A 19,947-nucleotide genomic window follows, 5' to 3' on the forward strand; every position below is an offset into this window, starting at 1 on the left:
CGGGTCGCCAAATACATTTGCAGAATCTCTTCTCAAGTCTTCAGATTTAGATATGCAGTACACCTTTGAGCCACATGAGAGAACTCGTTGGTATTTCTACCACATTCACGGTTTCCACCAGAAACAGACTGAACCCTACACCCGATATGCGCATTGCGCTCTCTCCTCTCATACACTGGACTGGAATGCAATACTAAAAAGCAAGCAGGCCTGCCTATCACATTAGCAAGGTGTAAATAAAGTTAGTATGCACAACTGGATATTTGGAGTAGGGCTAAAAAGATAGAAAGATAAAATTCAGCACAAGTAAATAGCACATAATGAGCCTAATGAGATTTGATGTGGAACAGACCTGATGTGGTTACCGAATTGATTGACTGTTTGATAACAATAGCTGCACTTAAACACAAGCCTTCTTGTTCTGATCAGCATTTCAGAAAACATCCAACAAGAAGCACGTTTTTGATAGTACTGAATATTGGTATTGTTCTGATAACTGTACTTGAATCTAATATGAAAGGCTAGCATACATCGTTTGTTTTACTGATGAGAGGAAAAAAATTAGAGCCTGTTAACTCCGCCTAAATGCATTTATTTGGTCTCATTTATAAAGTATTCAACATGTGTATATGTTTTCAGTAACACGTGCATAAAACGAAGTTGCGATTTTCCAAATGTATATCTCTTCGAAATAGCTGGTTTACCTATTCAAGAGAATTTAAGGTGATGCAGAAATGGTAGTAAAAACGGTCAGGAACTTTCATTTTATGCACAAATTTGCTCTTCTATTTATAGACAAGGTCTACTGTGAACTGGGTCGCAACGGTTTGTCATTTTTAAAAAGTGGGTCCCCAGGAAAAAAGTTAAGGAAACCGTTTCATAAAGGATATGCACCCTCTTCCTGATCTCCCTCCTTCGACTCACCTCCTCAAAGCGTGCCCGGATGATGGTGATCCAGTGTTTGATGGTGGTGATGCAGTCGGGGTGACACATGGTCAGGATGGCCTCCCCCATGCCGGCAGCTTTGTTGACGTCGGTTCTCTTCTCCTCCACCGTGCCCATGAAGTCACGGTGCGTGTGCAGCAGTGTCTGCAGAGTCTCCGCCTCCTCGGGGAGGACACCACGGAAACGCAGGGTCTGCTCTGCCTCCGACAGCCACTCCAGGAGCATCTGCACCGCCGTGCGAAACTCCTCCGCCTGAAGGTGGGAGAGAGCAGAGGAGAGATCTGTTAAACAGGGTCCATTTAGCTCAACGGGCAGTGAATCAGAGTACTGCATAAACATCACCTGGGTTATGGCGCATCTCAATAGGCACCGGGGCCACCCATTTGAAAAAAAATTACATATACCTTGGGGTTCATCTGAAGTTTAAGGATCTGAGAAAGCATTTAAAACTCACTGATAGGTGACGTGGTTTAAATCAGAAGTAAAGAAAAACACATCTGTCATTTTTCCTTGGTTGTTCTGGGTGGCAAAGTGTTTTGAAATCAGTTTGAATTTAATGTTCAGACCTTTGACTTTTAAAGAGAGAGGATTAATAATTGGTTTCAATTCAGTGCTTCTACTCCATACAATTACATCTTTTTTACACTTTTTTTTACCTAATCAAAATTTCCTCTTTCGCTTTCTCTTGAGAGTCACTGACTTGAAGATTAAAATCAGCCCCATATCTTAACTTGAAGGAGGAGGAAATCCCCAGTGCTTCTCGTCTCACCTGTTTGAGGGCCTGCTGGAGACGGGTCTGCTTGGTGACAGACAGGGCGCACACCGTGTCCCAGCGGTTGCTGAGCTCCTGCAGTTGAACTTTGACCCATGCTGTGTCATCCCGGCCAGTCTCCATCAGGTCCCGGGCCGAGCGCTTCAGAGCCTGGACGCTGCTCGTCCTCTTGCCCAGCTCCTTCTGGAAGGCCTGGGGACACACACATGGGTGTGATGTTGTAAAGACTTCAGCAAGGTTCGCATACCCATACGATGCAGTATGCATCTTTAAAGTGGGGCGCCATATTTGAGTCAGTGTTAGTGCAATATGATACTCACTGTAAACACTTTTAATGTAGCTTTTAGACACAGTCTATGGTTATGCTTACATATCTTGTGTGTATCTGTTAAGTTGTTCAGCATTAGCCAAAAACCTCCAGCATTGAAATGTAAAACAGTGCATGGATTTCCAGACCAAGTCCTAACCTGACTGAAGTTTAATCTCACCCTGGAAACCAAGTTTACCCAAAGTACGACTACTTGTGTGACAGAAAAAGATATCAGAAAAAGACCTGCAACTTTTTGGTTCATCAATTCATGGGGTTGTTGACTTTACAGTACATTAGTGACTTTACAAACATGCTTAACATGTGACTACACCTCAGTTTAGCAAACCGTAAGCACCCAGGTTGTAAATAACATGAATATATCTAGCATTCAAACTGCAGGATGGCATTAAAACACTGTTACTCTATGAAACATTCAGAAAGCTACTGAACAAATGAACCCACTGCAGTTCGGCAGGGCGTGCTGAGTTTTTTGTAAACTGCGGTGTCCCAAGTTGTATTAACATTACTGTTTGCTATTAACAAATGCATATTACAAATGCAAAACGTTTTTCTTTTTGTGTCCCTAATTGTACCTGGCCAATTACCCCGCTCTTCCGGGCTGCTGATCCGGGGAAGGCTACAAACTACCACATGCCTCCACCGATACATGTGGAGTCGCCAGCCGCTTCTTTTCACCTGATAGTGAGGAGTTTCACCAGGGGGATGTAGCGCGTGGAAGGATCACGCCATTCCCCCCAGTTCCCCCTCCCCCCCGAACAGGCACCCCAACAGACCAGAGGAGGCGCTAGTGCAGTGACCAGGACACACCCACATCTGGCTTCCCACCTGCAGACACGGCCAATTGTGTCCGCAGGGACGCCCGACCAAGCTGGAGGCAACACGGGGATTCAAACCGGTAATCCCCGCGCTGGCAGGTAACGGAATAGACCACCATGCCATCTGGATGCCCGATAGCATAAAATTTTAATGTTTTATTAGGAACACAGCGAGTCTATAAAGTGGTTTCACACAAACGTGTGGAATATTTCGATGGCTTGGCATTTTAGCGCTGCATCAATTACCTTGTGTGAGTCCATGAGGTTGGAGACGAGATCCAGGTCTCCATGGACGGGCTGGTCCTCTGCCAGCTGGGGTTCGACCCGGTACAGCCAGTCCACCAGGACCTGGAGGGCCTCGGCAAACTGACCGGAGAACAGCAGGGCCTCCTCGAGTTTATGTTGTCTGGAGATGGGGTGCATATCAAGTTAGCAAGATTATCTCACCGTCTCTCATATCACCTCATATCACAGTTCTGATTATCAGTATCATATACTTTAGGTTATAACACTGTAAAGTACGTAACTTGTTTAATTGTGTTTACATTTACAATATTACAAGATTATCAAGGTTATCTTTTCTCATCATATATCATTCACACCATATCTGTAACATCCAGCTAATGTTTTCTGAACATTTTAAGGCAATCCAGCAAATACAGTTTACCTACAAGGATTATGTTTATCCTATTTTAGAGTCAAAGTAAAGCCAAACTGAAAGCATTGATCACATTCTGTCTTCCACCTTCATCGCCATCTCCCCTCACCTCTCAACACTCTTGCCACAGACGGTGTCCCATTTGTCCCTGACCTCCCCCAGGAGGTGGTCCAGTTTTTGGGTGTCTGCGGGAAGCTGGGCCTTGTCCCTCATGGCTCGGCCAGACCTCACCGTGGTGTCATAAACCGGCTGCTTGGAGCCCAACGCCTTCTGAAACTCCTGGATGGGGGGAGAGGGAACCAGGACGATAAAAGAAGAAAACATAGGATGAGTTAGTATTTATTTTTCTATTAGCAAAACTCAGAGATACAAATCAGTCCCCATTTCCTAAACGTCCTTGTAGATGTTGATGTTCTTACTCACACAGACTTAGATTTTTAGCATCTCCCTCCTAGAGTTTTTAGTTATTAGAGTGCGAGTGTCTGTAATAGAACTCAATTTCCCCTCAGGGATAAATAAAGTATTCTGATTCTAAAGTTTGTTTTTCTACCGTCATCATGTCTTCTTGAGTTCTTTATGTTGAGTATTACACAGTCAATTCTCTTATAGCGGCACACAAAAAAATGTATCCTAAAAGAGAAATTAAATATTACAAACACTGTTGTTTGATAATACCATATCTCCATCTCATGAGGCAAGTTACACAAGCACAGCTCCACGCGTTTTCATGCTGCAATGGATGTTTTCATGTCGTTCTTTTGAAATGTAAAAATATTCACGAGTGCAAAAAGGACCTGCACCATGGTAAGGTTTACATGCAGTGGTTTACTCAAATACTTGCCTACTTAAAATCTCACAGGCTTGTATAAATCACAGTTTCATAACTTGAATAACCAGCTTAGCGTACCTTGTGCTTGGCCAGTTGTACTTTGATTTTATCGGGTTCATTGGAGATCTCCAGCTCAGAGTCCAGTCTGTTCTCAGCCTCCTCCAGCCAGTCTGTCAGCTTCCTCCACGCCTCATGGAACTACAGAAGGGGGGGGGGGGGTGAGTGGTGGTTGGGTTTGATACTTCTACAGTGGGATATTTCTAATTCTGATTTATCAGTGAAAAAGCTAACATGCTTTCAGTATGGCGCTTGTCACAGACAAGTAAGCCATTTTTGGTTATGTGTTAAAATGCTTGTGATGTTTAGCTGATTTTACTGTAGGTACACGTACAACAAGTAACCAACAGCAGAGAGTGCCAAGACGAAAGCTGCGGCCACCTTACAAATCTGGATTTTGCAATCGTTCTCAAGTATTTGCCAGTTAATTCACAGTGGGAATATGTTTTAAGTGTATAAGAGCACAAACGCAGGTTGGTGCACATAGGTACAACCTGACACAGTCTCCATTACCTGTTTGGCCCGTTTGCGGGCCTCGTCAAGGTGTCTTCCACGGTCAAGAGACCTCTGGACCAGCTTGTCCCAGCGGGCCTGAACGCTGAGGAGCAGGTTCTTGATCAGAACCACATCTTGCTTGAGGCTGGCAAAGCGGAGCTGAGACCCAGCCTTTTCCAGAGCCAACACCTGCTCCCTGTGGGTGTTAACCTCATTCACAAACACCTGGGAGGGCAAGGGGAGGAGAGAGAGAGTAGTAGTTAGGGTAACATTAATAGAAATAAAAGAAGAGAGGAGAGGAGAGGAGAGGAGAGGAGAGGAGAGGAGAGAGGAGAGAAGAAAGTGTGCTGCTGGCCCTATTCTGTGCCTTACAGTATGCTTGGTTGTGTCATCACAGCTAAGCATAATGGTAAAGAACACTCACAGGCACCATATTGGTGTTTCGCATGTTTTAGCTCATCATTTACAAGAAATGGTGTGTACTTTAAAATCACTCGACACCATTTTCCAAAGCACACCATAGTTTTGAATGTGTTTTCCCTTCCTTCCAGGCAGCCATTGGTTTCTATTCATTTCAGTACATTATGAAAATCAACTTGCAGACTTGAAACTCGCTCGACTTAGGTAATCCATCATAGTGAGCATTCTGTTGCTACCACTGGTCAAAATTACATCTTTTTTTTTTTTACCAAGTTGTATTATCATTGCAGAACAATACATTTGAAAACGCTGATTGTTTTGAATCGATATCTGTTGTATCACAACACATTTGAAGAAACCTGCCCAAAAAAATCTTTTTCTGTGCCAGAAAACAGCCCCTGTAAAAAGACTGTTTGATAAACAAAATTCAAATGTCCACTTCTTCATGGCAATATAGGTGCTGGCCAAGAGAGCAGAGAATTTTTTTTTTTGGCGGGGGGGAGGATTTTCCCCCTTTTCTCTCTGCAAGCCAGAAGTTACACGGGGATTCGAGCCAGTGATCCCCGTGTTGGTAGGCAACAGACTAGACCGCCACGCCACCCGGACGCCCCCAAAAGCCAAGCATTTTAAGGTGGTATTCTTACCTCAATGTTTGAAGAAAATTGTGCAATCAGATTCAAAAACCTAAAAAGAAAAAACTAAGCCATGCTTTGGAAAATGGTCAGAAGTAACGCAGAATAGACACAAATAGTAAATAGGCTAACGCATACAAAAACTGCAGTATGGCCCTTTAAATACAAGCCGGTGAACCAGCCTCTACCTTGTGTCTGTCTGTTACGAGGACAGTGTTTTGCCTTTAGCCAGGGCCCTATAGTGGATCAGCTCTATTTAACAAAAATCCAAAACAGATGATCAAACTGAACGACAGACATAGAGCTGATGTACACCGACCTTGTGCTCATCAATCTGGAAGAGGACGGTGTCCAGTATGAGGCTCGGGGGCTGGGCCATGTTCAGGGTCTGCTCAGCCTGGGTCAGCCAGTTGATGGTGTCCTGGAGAGAAGTCTGAAACCCTGTCGCCAGTGAAACGGCCTCCTCCAGCTTCGCCTGGAAAACGGAGGAAGGAAGAGGCAAAAAAAAGAGAGAAAAGAGAGAGAAAAGTCAGGAGTAGCGCTGTTTTAGTTCACCTAAACAAAGCAACACATGAGGAATGTGAAATTGTGACTGAATGGTGAATGTGAAACGGTGGATTTGAGCTGGTGATATGATAATCCTTTCAGGTAGCCAAGTAATTAATGGTGTTAAATTACTCATTACAATAAGATGACAAAGTTTTCTGGTATTTTAAGATTACATACACCAATGAAAAAAGTCATACATGGAATATCATCTTTACTGATAATGAATGGTGCTTTAAAATGACAAATGTTATAAATATTCATAAATTAATCACAACGATACTTGAATAGACAATTAAAAAGATGCAAAGACAGAAGAGGACAGCACTACAACAAAACACAAAAGAACAAAATAGTCCACAACTAAAAGACACTTCCCAACAAACAAATAACTAAATAAATAAATAAATAAACAAACAAACAAATAAACCACTTCACTTCCTTCTACCCTTACCCTGCGGTCGTCCATCTTGGCATTGAGGCTGGCCCACTTGTTCTGCAGCATGGCCAGGTTCTGTTGGGTCTGCGTGGTACCAGGGCCACCCTCCTCGCCTCCACGGGCCAGGAGCATGGACTCTCCCTGGTCCAGGAGACGGTGGTACTGGTCGGCCCGATGAGTCATCTGGGCCTGAAGTTCCTGGAAAGAGAGAGAGAGAGAGAGTAGATGGATATACAAAGATGGCCAAAGACAAGAATGACATGCACACAACACACTAGGCTAAAAGATGAGCGGTGTTGTTTCTGAGGTTGGTTTGGGACAATGGACGTAATTAAGAATTTATTCCCAGCATATGCTCAGTATCTCTACATGTGAAAGACGGGGGTGTGGCACACGTAAGCTGATACTTTTTATGTCTACTCAAAACCTTCTTCATGAATATTAAGCCGCTTCCAAAAGCATTTATTTCATTGTAAAAAACCCTAAAGCATTCTTTTTCTCTTATTTTTATTTTTACAATGCTGGGAATGACCTCTGTGAAATGATGGCTATGATAAACAGTGAAAGAAAGACACCCCCCTCCCCCCACATCTACCCTCCACTAGTTTTGTGGACTTCCCAAATGATGACTCTTCTAAGTTTAACATCAATGACACACAAGTTCAGCAATCCTGTGACTGGGGTTCAAACATGACCAACAACTACACCCGTAAAGGCTGGTGGAAATTAACCTGTAAAGTGGGTTTGTGTTTTTGTGGCATGACACAAGGGCGGTCACGGTGTAATATGTGCAGCTGTGTGATCTGCTTTGCAGGTGTTATGATGTGATGTGGATCCCGGTTACCATATGTTGCTGAAGCTGTTCCCTGGCCGTTTCGGGGAGGCCGCCTGTTGGTTTAGCAGCAGACAGCTGGCTCTCCGTCCTCCTGAGCCACTGCAGAAACTCCTCCAACTCCCCATGGAAACCTTCCGCCTAGCAAACCAGAGACCAAGGTGGAGGATGATGGAGGACGAAGATGAAAGGATGAGGCGAGAGAACAGGGCAGAGGACAGAGGAGTATTAGGTTATTTCAAACAAGATTAGGAATATTCATGAATCCCGTACTACTACTACTGATCTTAACAGCAATGACCGTAATGACAGTCAAAATAATTTGATGATAGTAAGTAAATAATAATAATACAAAAATACATAATATAATATAATATAATATAATAGTAAGCTTTGGAACTCTTACATCTGGGGATGAAGTTGAAATCAACCTTCTCTCACAGTAATTATCAATGTAATTTATTTGTATCAATGTAAAAAAAAAAAAGTACTGCTGTTATGAGAACTCAGTTTCCACATGCCCTGTTCACATTAGAAATAACTACAGTTGTCGGTCCCCATTTTAGTGCTTAATCAAGTTCACACAGAGTCCAGTTCTAAATGGGAGCGACAACTGGTAGTACCGAGTCCTGCTGGAAGTAAGTATTGACAACTGAAGTTCAGCTCTGTAAACACAGGAGCCCTGTTATTCGTGTTCATTCATGTAAGTGTTCTCTGTCTTTCCTATGTGTGTGTATGTGTGTGTGTTTGTGTGTGTGTGTCTGTACACAGAACATGAGTGACTCCGGTTAATAACATCAGTTTTCGCAACAAAGGATGCAAATAAATTACACTGCAAGTCAATGGAATAAAGAACTACTGGAAGTTTCTTTGACCCTGCGATACTCCCCAGAACCCCACGCCCTCTTGTCTACGTCATCTGATCATTTCTACAGTACCTGATGTAGTGCGGCCTCCAGAAGCTTCTGCCGGTCCTGGGTCTTGAGTATCAGGCTCTCCCAGCCCTGGTTGAGCTGGTCCAGCTGGTCTCTAAGGTGGCTGGCCTCGTCTCCGGGAGTGGATTCAAGCAGCTCGGCCCCAGCTCGGTTCACCGTCTCCACCGTGGAATGATGGGAAAGCACGTCATTGCGCAGCACCTGGGGGAGCGAGGAAATGAAAAGAAGAGAATTGGAATACATGAAATTTTGTGGTGGTACTTTATATTAAGGCATTCATTATAAGTGGTTACAAACTACTTTATGTCAATAACCTATTTACTGGTGTGTTGTAAAAAGTAACAAGATGCTATAACACAACTAAAAATACTTTTGGGGTTGCCAGATTGGGAGCTAACATGAGGAGAGTCTCCATAGGTTTCTCTAAAAACTAGGACGAGACAAAGACAGCCAAACCACTACCAAACCTTAACCTAACCTTAACTCTTCATTTAACCACTGTAAATATATTTATTGTTGCTACTGCACAAAAATTGATTTTTGCATATGTATTGCACAACATTTTCAAGTTGTGTTATTTATATGCCGCTTGCTGAGTGTGTGAATCGACAGTCCTTGTCAGTCATTTGGTTTTTGACAATATGTCTATGGAGACTGTTCTACTGATAAAATAAAATGTGGGTTCCCAACCTGGCAACCCAAAAAGTCTTCATTAATGCGTTATTACAACATCTTATTACCGATTTATGATGCGTTAACCACTGACAGTGATTTAGTAACATGGTAAAGTATGCCTGACTAAAGTGGTACCAATTTTTATTTGGAGGTTGAAATGGAACAGGAGGGTTGTGCGAGAGACGAGAACAGGACAAAACAACAGCATGGGGTTGCTTATGTGAATGCAGCAGGGTTTATTAAGTGGGTGTAACCGTATAATTTGCTCACGTGAATGTTGTGGTGTTTATCTGGCAGATTTATCTGTGTGCATCCATCTGTTTTTCGTTCTGTATGTGAGTACTTTGTGGTATTGGAAAAATCTGTCTATCTACCTAATCTACAAGGATGGAAATGCAGAACAATCGAAGAATTGCTTCCATGGCAGGCCATTCAAAAGAGGAACTGCGACCAAGACGCTGATTTTATTTCTTTTAGAAAATAATTGAAGACGTACGTGGTGTTTGGCCAGCTCGATCTCGATGGCCTTGGGGTCGGAGTTGACGGGTCTCTGGGTGTCCAGGGTGGCGTGTGTGTGGCTTAGCCAGGCCTGCAGCTCAGACAGGGCATGCTGGAACTGACCCAAGGCCAACAGGGCACCTTCCAGTTTGTGCTGTGAAGGAGGAGAGACGAGAGGGTTGAGCTTAACGCTAGGAATCTAAAACTGTACTGAAAAACAACCGCAAACCATCCCCACAGTCCACGGGAATGTTAATGTCAGAATATAACACTTATCATCAGTTTTCCACCTCTTATCTCACTCAGCGCATCTGATGTATGAAATGATGCGGAAATGATTTTGAACTCTAAGCTATTTAACCTTTACAACTGTCATTCCCGTACACTGCAAAGATAATATCTGTGTCCCATCACAAATCCATTACACAGAGGCAAACCCGAAAGGAAGAAAGAAACAAGATGAGTGCCAACATTAAAATTACCTTTTTCTTCTGGCCTTACCTAAAGGTCTCATGTGTGTCTGTGCACTCTTACATTGTCATGCAATTTGAACTCCATATGCTGGATGAAATGTGCTATATAAAGTATAGCACATTTCGTCGTAAAATAAATAAAGTTTGATTTGAATAATGTGATCTGAAACAGCACAGAGTAGATAAAAGTCTGTCTGTAAATGGCTGTCCTGAGTGAGAGAATTTACACAGAGAGGAATAAGTGTAGCATCATGGATTTGAAAGTAGAAATCTGAGAGTGCCAGTGATTCACAAGCCATACCATGCTTCAGTAAAGCTGACATACTACACACTAAACATTTACACCTTTCACACACAATTTCTGCTTAAAGATGGAACAAGTAGGATTTTCCTAAAAGTCAATGTATAGACTCCTGCAGAGGTATAAAAACCAGGTCCAGAAAGTAAATGTCCAAACCGTATATCTGCTCCAACCATGTTACTAAACCAGCTGATTTCATTAACTAGTTTCCCCTACCTAGTTGAGGAGTGGTGTTGACTAGAATCTGCTGGTGTAGTGCATGAGTAGAGCAAATACATGGTTTGGACTTTTACTTTCTGGACCTGATTTTTACACCTCTGGACTCATACAAAAATAACCCCTCTCCATCACCCCTTATGAGCCACTAGATGTGTCTGTGTCTGCAGAGACCCTGTCCTCTGCCTGTTATCTTTTTATTTTGTTGTGTACGAGATGTTTCTGGGCATTAACCTTTAGGCAGCGGGACTCTATATAAAAACGTAGCAACAAGGTGCCAGATCGATCGTAAGCACGCATCCAAGAGGAAGCTATGACAATGACAGACACGGCGCCGACAAGATGCAAATATAGCGAGGCGAAACGCCAAGCAGACAAAGCTCATTCCAGAACAAGAGTGAATTTGGGGTTGGTTTTCACCCACTGGCGAGCACTGAGGGAGAGGATGGGAATGAAGAGCGACGCGGAGTTGGCCTGTACACTGAGATGTGTTCTGGAAGCTGCGGTCAGGGGGCGCGTCCTTCTGGTGTCGTTGAGCCAGGGAGGAGGGGCCAACTTTGAATGTTGTGTTTACAAACTGCAACCGACAAATCCTACCTGTTCTACCTTTAATGTAACGGTCCCATAAGCTGTCTGTGTATGTTACCTGTCTGTGTGTGATCTTGTCCCCAAGGTTTTCCCAGAGGTGTCGCAGCTCGGTGAGCGGCTCCTGGATCATGTCTCGGTCTGTCTGGTCCGACACCTTCTTCAGCAACAGCTCCCCCTGGTGGCACAGCTTCTCCATGTCGATCTGCTGCTGGTACACATCTACTTTGTACTGCTGCTCGGTGTGTGTGGAGGTGAGGGGTTTGGACAGAAGAAAGGAAGGGAAACAGAGGGAAGGAAGACGTGTTAGTCAGTTGGATGGGAAATCTAATAACTTTGCAAACACACAAAAAAAAGAACTCAATTTGCCTCACATTTACTATTTCACTTTCTAAACTCATGTCTTGTTTCAGCATCTAATAAAACAACTAATTCCCACCAATAAAGATCCCAAACAGGTGAAAAATACCCAAAACAAAAATAAAAAAGTTACAGACTGTGTGTGTGTGTGTGTGTATATATATATATATATATATATTATTTTTTTTAGCATGAGTCGCGAGCGAGGAGAGCACCTTAGCTAACCAAAGATTTGTCACCAAATGAACTTAAAACTTTATACATGCAAAAAAATTCTAGTTAATAGACTCATGATGACTATTCAATTTTTTTTATTTAAGAGGATTCATCATTGAAATGACATCCCATGACTGAGCATTACAAAAACAAAAAACAACACAATAAAGCAGGCATCAGCAGAATTCTTTTTTATAAAAGCCTGCCTGTACACATGTTTTATGATGGCTGTCCTGAGGGAGGACCGCACAAAGAGCAGGTGAATAAACACGAATCAGACTCTGACCTTGAGCTCTTCAATCTGTTGTTTGACGGTACCCAGGTCAGTTCCCACAGTCGGCATGTCACACAGTTTTATCACTGCGTTGTCCAGATAGTCAAACATGCCCTAAAATAAAATGCAGACAGACAAATCAGCATTAAAAACAGTCAGAACCAGTCAGAATCTGGTTATTTGATTCTGATTCAACCATTATCAGAAATACAAAGAACGTAAAGGAATCCATCAGTGTGACGGTGTTACAAAAACAAACCAGCCATTGGAAAGGCGTTACAGTCCAGCCAGAAATACATGGCACACTGACCACTTCATCATACATCAATCCTGATAATGACACACACTCTAAAAGAGCTGTCGCCAAATGTTGGCTGCAGAGAAATCCTCCAAATATGGCCATTTTTACTGGAATTATCAATTATATATGCTCCATGGAAAAGAGGACTTTCGCCCTTCGTCTACAGAAAGACAAAGGGTAAAAATACTGGAACAAATGGGATTGCTACTTAAAGGAGACTGTTGTTTATTAGGGTTTTTTTCCCTCTCTCTTTTCTCATTAGGCAGCATTGCTGAAATCCCTGTGTGATGACCTGTACCTGTATATCTGTCTTTGGTATTTGATGATAACAAGCAAGACCTCTTGTTCTGTACTGTATTTGTTTGTATTTTAAATTTAATTCAGTGTACAGGAATGACCTTTGTTTTTCAACAGCAGTGTTGTTGCTAAATACTGTGCTTGTGCTAGCGTGCGAGTAAATTATCCTAATTTACATAGTCCAAGTATCTCTGTATAGGGAAGACAGCTAGACGTCTAAAATGTTTGTGTGACTGTTAAGTGAAAACTATAGCAGCTGCTGAGAGCAACAGAAATAAAGGCACTCTAGGAAGATGTTTCAATTTTAATGCCCAGACCTGCAATGCATCCTGGTACTGCACGGAGGCTGTCATGGCCTCCTCGAGTCGCTCCATCCTCTCTCTCCATGTTCGGTTCAGACCTTCCCATGCAGCGTTCATCTGAGAGAGAGAGAGAGAGAGAGAGAGAGAGAGAGAGAGAGAGAGAGAATAGTAAAACAAGTACCAGGGATAACATATTTATGGTCAACTCGTATTTGAACTTCACCAAAGCAAAGTTTTTGTCAACTTAAATCTTAAAAATGCTCTATAATTGGTAATATCCATTCAGTTGCTAATTCTAAATCCCTTGTAAACCTACTTTTTACTGTATTTTTATGTTTGTGATTGTTTTAATTTACTACCTTCTAATGTAAAGCACTTTAAACTGCATTTCATGTATGAAAGGTGCAATATGAATAAAGTTTATTATTATTAAAACAAGAAACACTTTACAGTATAAGTTGGTTTTTATCATTCCAGAAGTAAATCTTCAGCTAGAACCAAACGTCCTGCTTTTATTTATGTTTTCAACCACAGAAAAGCAGGAACAGTCATTAGTTACTGCCGTCTAATCTCGCACCTCATCGATGGTCTTCTTGACTTCTGGTTTCTCCGTTTCTCCGCAGGCGAAGATGAGGTCGGCACCGAGGGTCCGGACAAACTCCAGCTCCTCCCTCAGTCCATCCGTCTCCGCCTTGATGGCCTAGACAGACAGGTCACATGGAGAAAGTTCAGGAAGTAAACGCATACACTGGATATGGTCAGCTTCTGCCAAAATAACATTTCACCTGACATATAAACTGTCAAACGAGCTAAAATGTGCATCCCTTTTTTCTCTGTCAAGTTTTCCCTCACATATCCAATTTGCTTCTCACAAAGTTGGTCAAAAACTGTGTCTATATCAACACATCAGCAGCCATCGTTTTGTTTTTCTTCTGAATGAACAGGAAGTACCACTTGTATTATGTCCTTGTCCAATCTTTTTTTCTTTTAATAATCTCTCCCTTTCTGCATTTCTTAAATGCTTCAGCCTGATTTTTTGTTTAGTGTGGGTTCCTGCCATCTCTCTGACACCCTTCAGCCTTCCTTTACCTTCTCACTCCTTTCGCCTCTCTCTCCATATTTACTCCGTACCTCTGCAGCCTCGATCTGCTGCTTGATGAGCGATGGGTCTACCCCGGGGTCCTCCAGGTCCTTGACGATATCCTGGGAGTCCCGGAGCGTGCTCAGTAGCGCTGCCATGTCGGCCCAGAACTTTCCGGCCAGGTCTAGCACGTCGTTCAGCTTCCCCTCCCTCTCCTCGGCCCGCTGCCGGATCTCATCCCACAGCGAGCGCAGGCGCAAGAGGCGGGAACGCACCGCTGGAGAGGAGAGAGAGAGAGAGACAGAGAGAGAGAGAGAAGAAGGAATTTAGTATCAAGAAAGGTCTGAAACTTTCCTTTTCCAGGCTGACTTTAATGCACAGATGGCCTCGAAGCATGACAGTATTGCCGATGTTCAGACACTGTTCAGCTAATTTGTACATTAAAACTCCCATTACTTGGGGTGGTCTACCAGTCATGCTCTTACACTAACTGCATATGACATGACACAACTATTATATGATTATACACTGCTCCAAGATGTCTGTAGGCTGACATGCAAGCATATATATATTGTGCATTTTTATTGACTCTCTATGGATTAAAGAATTTGCTAAATGAAAGACTGTATTGGTGGCCAAGTAGATGTTCTCCAAGCTTCTTTGAAAGATAGCTAGGTCACTGTTAGGCAATTTTTTTTCATCTACAGCACTTTCTAACAGAAAAAGAGGATTCAATTTCCTTCAAGAATCGTGGCATGGTTGGTAAAATCTCCTCTCCAAGTTTATCAGTAAACTCCCACCATCTCGGTACAGCGAAGTCCTTCATTGTCATGATGAGCTTGACTCAGAAAGAGAGGAGGCGGAGAGTGTCTAAGCTGCAAAGATTTTTGGAGGAGGCGAAATGACAATAGCCTGTTTGTGTGTTCTGTCTTACAATATGGTGGGGCTGGAATAAGTAGTCATTTTACAATGCTGTACTGGTGAATGTCTTTCCAACAAACTGTGTGTGTGTGTGTGTGTGTGTGTGTGTGTGTGTGTGTGTGTGTGTGTGTGTGTGTGTGTGTGTGTGTGTGTGTGTGTGTGTCTTACAGCATTTTTCTCTTGCATCCACAGCCCCTTAACATGTGAAACATGAGGCACAATACACTGTTTCTGTTTGTGTGTGTGCACGTGTGTGCATGCAGAGTCCAGCCCTTTGCGTTGATGTTGTCTCATTCTTTGAACACAACAGAGCCTTTCATGTGTATGTGTATGTGTGTGTGTGTGTGTGTGTGTGTCTGTATGTGTGCATGTGTGTGCTTATGTCTGTTTGCATAGCCATATATGTATGTATGTTCTCATTCACCAAACGCCACTCATCCCAAGTCCCCCCCAATCCAACCACCCACCTTGTGCCGCGGGGTCGTCGTGGGCGGCGCGGCCGATGAGCTCCTCCCCACGGGTGCAGAGGGCAGAGAAGGAGGGCAGCAGTTTGTCCAGCTCCAGGCCCTGCGTCCGGTGGTCTGCCAGCTGCTCCCTGATCTTGTCCACCTCGGCTGCCACTGGTGGAGGCTGGCGCAGCCGCTGCACTGCCCCTTCCAGGGTCTCCAGAAGAGGGTCCATCTTGTCGTGGAACTGGAAAGAAAGAGAGAGAGAGAGAGAACAGTTAGGAGGAAGGGGAGATGTGTGTATGAAGGAGATATAGTTGAATCTCAGGGTGGCGTTTTGAAAGGACAAAAACTAGAAAAACAAAACAAAAAACATGTCACAGAGAACTGAATAAGTGATGTAGAGTTCTTGATTGTGTGTTCACATTAAGGTGGCATGACGTTGGTGGGACAGAATTTGAATCTTTAATTTTTACAGTCACATAGCAAAAAATACACGACAAAAATACAAAAGGGGTTTTCATCGGTGCACAGTGCTTCAAGACTGTTGGCAACACACCAACTTATAACCAATCGAGTAACAATCAGGTGAACTAATTGTTTACTTTGGTTTAACATAAGATGTTATGTGAATACACCATCAAATCCACAACTACAGAGAACTCACCCCAGTTCCTTAAGCATCAAATATAATTAAGAGACTGAAGTTGTGGCTGCTTAAGTAGCATTTCAGTTTTTGTACTTTCAAAGTGTCACCCCAGGTTTACAGCGCTAGCATCAGTCTACAACACGACAGAGTTTTTATCCACACAACCCACTGACATCAGGACACATTAACAAGAGGAAAGGCTTGGTAGTGTTTCTACAGAGGTTTTTTTTTCTTTTCTTTAGAGAGATTATACGAGGGTTTGGCAGGGGGCAATCATCATATAACACAGCAACTCATCTACAGACAAGGGACATTCTTGCCACATTGTAAGATCTTTGGGCCCACTTTCAAAAACATGAAACATGGATCAAGCATCGATGAAGAAAGATCTTCAATGAAAAATGTTTCATAGTTGTAGATTAGGCTTCATCCATGTATACAAACCTACACAATTAAGTTTACATAGATTATAACAGACAGACAGATCTTCAGAGTTTTGGTCACTCAGGGTTGGAAGGCACCATCAACATTTGAAGTGGATTTAGCCAATTTAGCTTACACTGAAATAATGAGGATTAGTGGAGGATTTGGTTTAAAATCCTGTGTTGCGGTTTAGTGGTGACCTTTAAGGCATTGGACTTAATAAAAAGGCATTAATCCACACTATCTTGCCAATTACTTTGATAACAACTACTTTGCCACAGGCACATTGAGGCTGCCAAAATATTAGGACCGCTTTCTATTACAGAGTTTCTCCTTTATAGAGTCCCCAGCAGAAAACATCTCAAGGCTCAAGAGCCCTCGTTTTACCAATTTATCCTACCCTACTCAGCTGATGTGAATTAAAAATGGGGAAAGGAAGAAGAAAGGAATTTTGGTCCTAGTATTTTCCGCAATCAGTGTGCTAGTTATTCAATTTCACAACACTGGTATTTTGTCTGTTTATGGCAAGTATGGTGCTTAAATGGCACTTTGTTAATTTAATAGACACCCTTGTTTAAAGTTCCCATGTAACGGCTAGCAAAGTGCTATTTGAGTCTGCATATCTACGCGTTTCCTGTAAAAACAGGAAGCTAGGGAGGGACTTGTCACGGATATTGATTGCCTTTTACAGTAGCCAATAGCCCTGAAAGTGCTGCAGATGGAAGGAGGCCCCACAAGACGGTGTCCGACACTGTGTTGGAAGGCGGGCTGTTGGAGGGGACTGGGTATGACGGTGACTCTGGGTGTGCACCAGGCCCTTTTCGTGGATTTCCCCAGCCGAGGCGACCCACCGGGAAAAGATTGTGGGAGTTAGCGCAACCAAAAACACAGTGACGACATATAACTGCTAGCTAGCTTGTAGGTGCTGTATGCCGGTCGGTAACTGGCAGAATTTAGTCGTGGGGGAGGGGCATAAAAATTCAAGAAAGTGTTTCATTGGACACAAAATTACTATATGCCCCCAACTATAGGATGAGACAGCGACATTTTTTTAACTTTTTCCAGGAAATGACAAACAGTAAAATACCACTAAGAACACCTACAAAATGACTTTTTTGTCATTGTTGGGCCAGATACTGGCGTATAGGTGACAATCAGTGTAAGACATGTGATAACAAACTTAAACTTCTATTTTAATTTCATGGGAACTTTAATAACAGTCTAGTCAGTGATAGAATAGGTAGGGAGGGTGATGGAGTTGCCCTTTGTTGGCAGTGTTCCTACCTCAGTGTGAAATGGCTTGGATAGGAAACTTTATTAAAAAACGATATCTTAGATTACAATTCAATATGAAAGCAGTGATGCCACTTAGATCTAAATAATGCGTTATTGATCCTAATTATTTTTGCACAGCTACAGACAAAATAAAGTTTCTACAAAGGTTTTTGATTGTCTTTTATCATTTCAGTTCATTGCTGTATATATATCCTAAAAAGCATTCGATTCTAGTAAATATATCGGTTATGGATTTGTAAAAATTTGTTGAAAATTTGTCAATGGAGAAAAGAATGGAGATTCTTTTGTGTTAGGAATGTGACCACTAGGGAGCACATGTTTCCAAGCTCCCTGCCTCTTTGGTAACTTGGGTAGTTCTTGTGTTTTCCTGCCCTGAGTGCCAGTTCAGTATCTTCCGTCTGTCTGTTAGTCTGTCTGTCGTATGTCTTACCTCTACCAGCTGGGTGAATGCAGTGAGCAGTGACCATGGAGGAAAATGCAGAGGGGGGCCACACACACAGCACATCCACAATGAACAAGGGATGGGATGGAGGAGGTATGGCGCAAACCAGGGGAGGGAGGGAGAGAGAAAAAGAGAGGGGGCGAGGGAGAGATGGTTGAAAGGGGGGAAGTGGAGGATGAGGTTGTAGTTGCAAGGATGGAGGTGCGCAAAGTCAAAGGGATTAGGAGTGAGGTTAAAATGAGGGAATGGGGAGAGAGAGGTGGGGGTTTAGCATGGATGGAGGGATGAGGGCAGAGTGGAGGAGGGAGAGGAAAGAGCGAGCATGGGGGTGGGGATGGAGGTGTCGGAGGGTGGAGAGACAACACAATGAGTTAAATAAGAGACATGCGCACAATATAAACTGGCAGGCAATATGGACAGTAGCAACACTCAGCCTGCCACGCGGCCGTTAAATGGTGTGTCATGATGTGTGTAAAGAACAGTCAGGAAAACTTGGTAACACTTTAAATTATGGGCCATTCATCACGCAGGAATAACCAAGTAACATATGAGTGGAATGGATGTGACAGAACTGTGATAAGTGGCAATTACTGAGTATCACATGAGTAAAATATGGGATTTTCTAAAAACCTAGTTTGCTTCCTTGTTGTTATAATGTGCAGGTAAATATAATCTACTTAACATCCATCCATCCATCCATTATCCAAGCCGCTTATCCCAATCGGGGTCATGGGATGCTGGAGCCTATCCCAGTAGTCACTGGGCGGCAGGCAGGGAGACACCCTGGACAGGCCGCCAGGCCATCACAGGGCCGACACAATCACACCTCAGGACAATTTAGTACGGCCGATTCACCTGACCTGCATGTCTTTGGACTGTGGGAGGAAACCGGTGCACCCGGAGGAAACCCACGCAGACACAGGGAGAACATGCAAACTCCACACAGAGGACGACCTGGCATGAGCCCCAAGGTTGGACAACCCCAGGGATCGAACCCGGGACCTTCTTGCTGTGAGGTGACTGCGCTAACCACTGCGCCACCGTGCTGCCTACTTAATATTGCATGGGATACATTTTCAAATCACATTGTACTAAATACAAGTATTTTTAATCCTTTGTGCCACAAGGATAAAAAGTAATTAGCTAGTCATCTTGAATATAAGGTGAATGTCATGTGTGTCTTTACTATTGTTTGTTACTCATCAGTCACCACAGTAAATTTCTGCATAGTGAATGACCTGTAATTTAAAGCAAAACCTAAAATTATCGTCAGTGAAAACTAATGTAACCCAAATAGACAATGGGGTAAATGAGTGAGTCTCTGATTGGTGAATTTGTTAAAGCTAATGTTTGAAGGGGCAATCATCAAGGGTCTGTGAAGCAGGACTAAACACTCAAAACTTTGTGAAATTATATCAAATTTAAAATGACACCAAGCAGGTTAAACATAAAAAGTTAAACATGAAGAATAACTGAAATTAAGTT

The 19,947-nt window shown here is 43.0% G+C and overlaps 1 protein-coding gene across 1 annotated transcript in view; it reads right to left on the reverse strand.

The window, feature by feature from the left end:
* macf1a (microtubule actin crosslinking factor 1a) overlaps positions 1-19,947 on the reverse strand; it is a 302,357-nt gene that overhangs the window by 22,114 nt on the left and 260,296 nt on the right. Inside the window, exons 73-89 of the mRNA XM_056298025.1 lie at positions 15,674-15,899; positions 14,336-14,562; positions 13,782-13,904; positions 13,220-13,321; positions 12,317-12,418; positions 11,516-11,689; positions 9,878-10,033; positions 8,710-8,907; positions 7,784-7,912; positions 6,955-7,137; positions 6,274-6,429; positions 4,921-5,127; positions 4,429-4,548; positions 3,631-3,800; positions 3,110-3,269; positions 1,715-1,909; positions 925-1,197 (exon numbers count right to left, since the gene is read on the reverse strand). Of these exons, the coding sequence (XP_056154000.1) occupies positions 925-1,197; positions 1,715-1,909; positions 3,110-3,269; positions 3,631-3,800; positions 4,429-4,548; positions 4,921-5,127; positions 6,274-6,429; positions 6,955-7,137; positions 7,784-7,912; positions 8,710-8,907; positions 9,878-10,033; positions 11,516-11,689; positions 12,317-12,418; positions 13,220-13,321; positions 13,782-13,904; positions 14,336-14,562; positions 15,674-15,899 (2,901 nt within the window). The remainder of the gene's footprint in view (positions 1-924; positions 1,198-1,714; positions 1,910-3,109; positions 3,270-3,630; positions 3,801-4,428; positions 4,549-4,920; positions 5,128-6,273; positions 6,430-6,954; positions 7,138-7,783; positions 7,913-8,709; positions 8,908-9,877; positions 10,034-11,515; positions 11,690-12,316; positions 12,419-13,219; positions 13,322-13,781; positions 13,905-14,335; positions 14,563-15,673; positions 15,900-19,947) is intronic.

The sequence above is a fragment of the Lampris incognitus genome, chromosome 18, assembly GCF_029633865.1.
Source record: "Lampris incognitus isolate fLamInc1 chromosome 18, fLamInc1.hap2, whole genome shotgun sequence".
Lineage (NCBI taxonomy): Eukaryota > Metazoa > Chordata > Actinopteri > Lampriformes > Lampridae > Lampris > Lampris incognitus.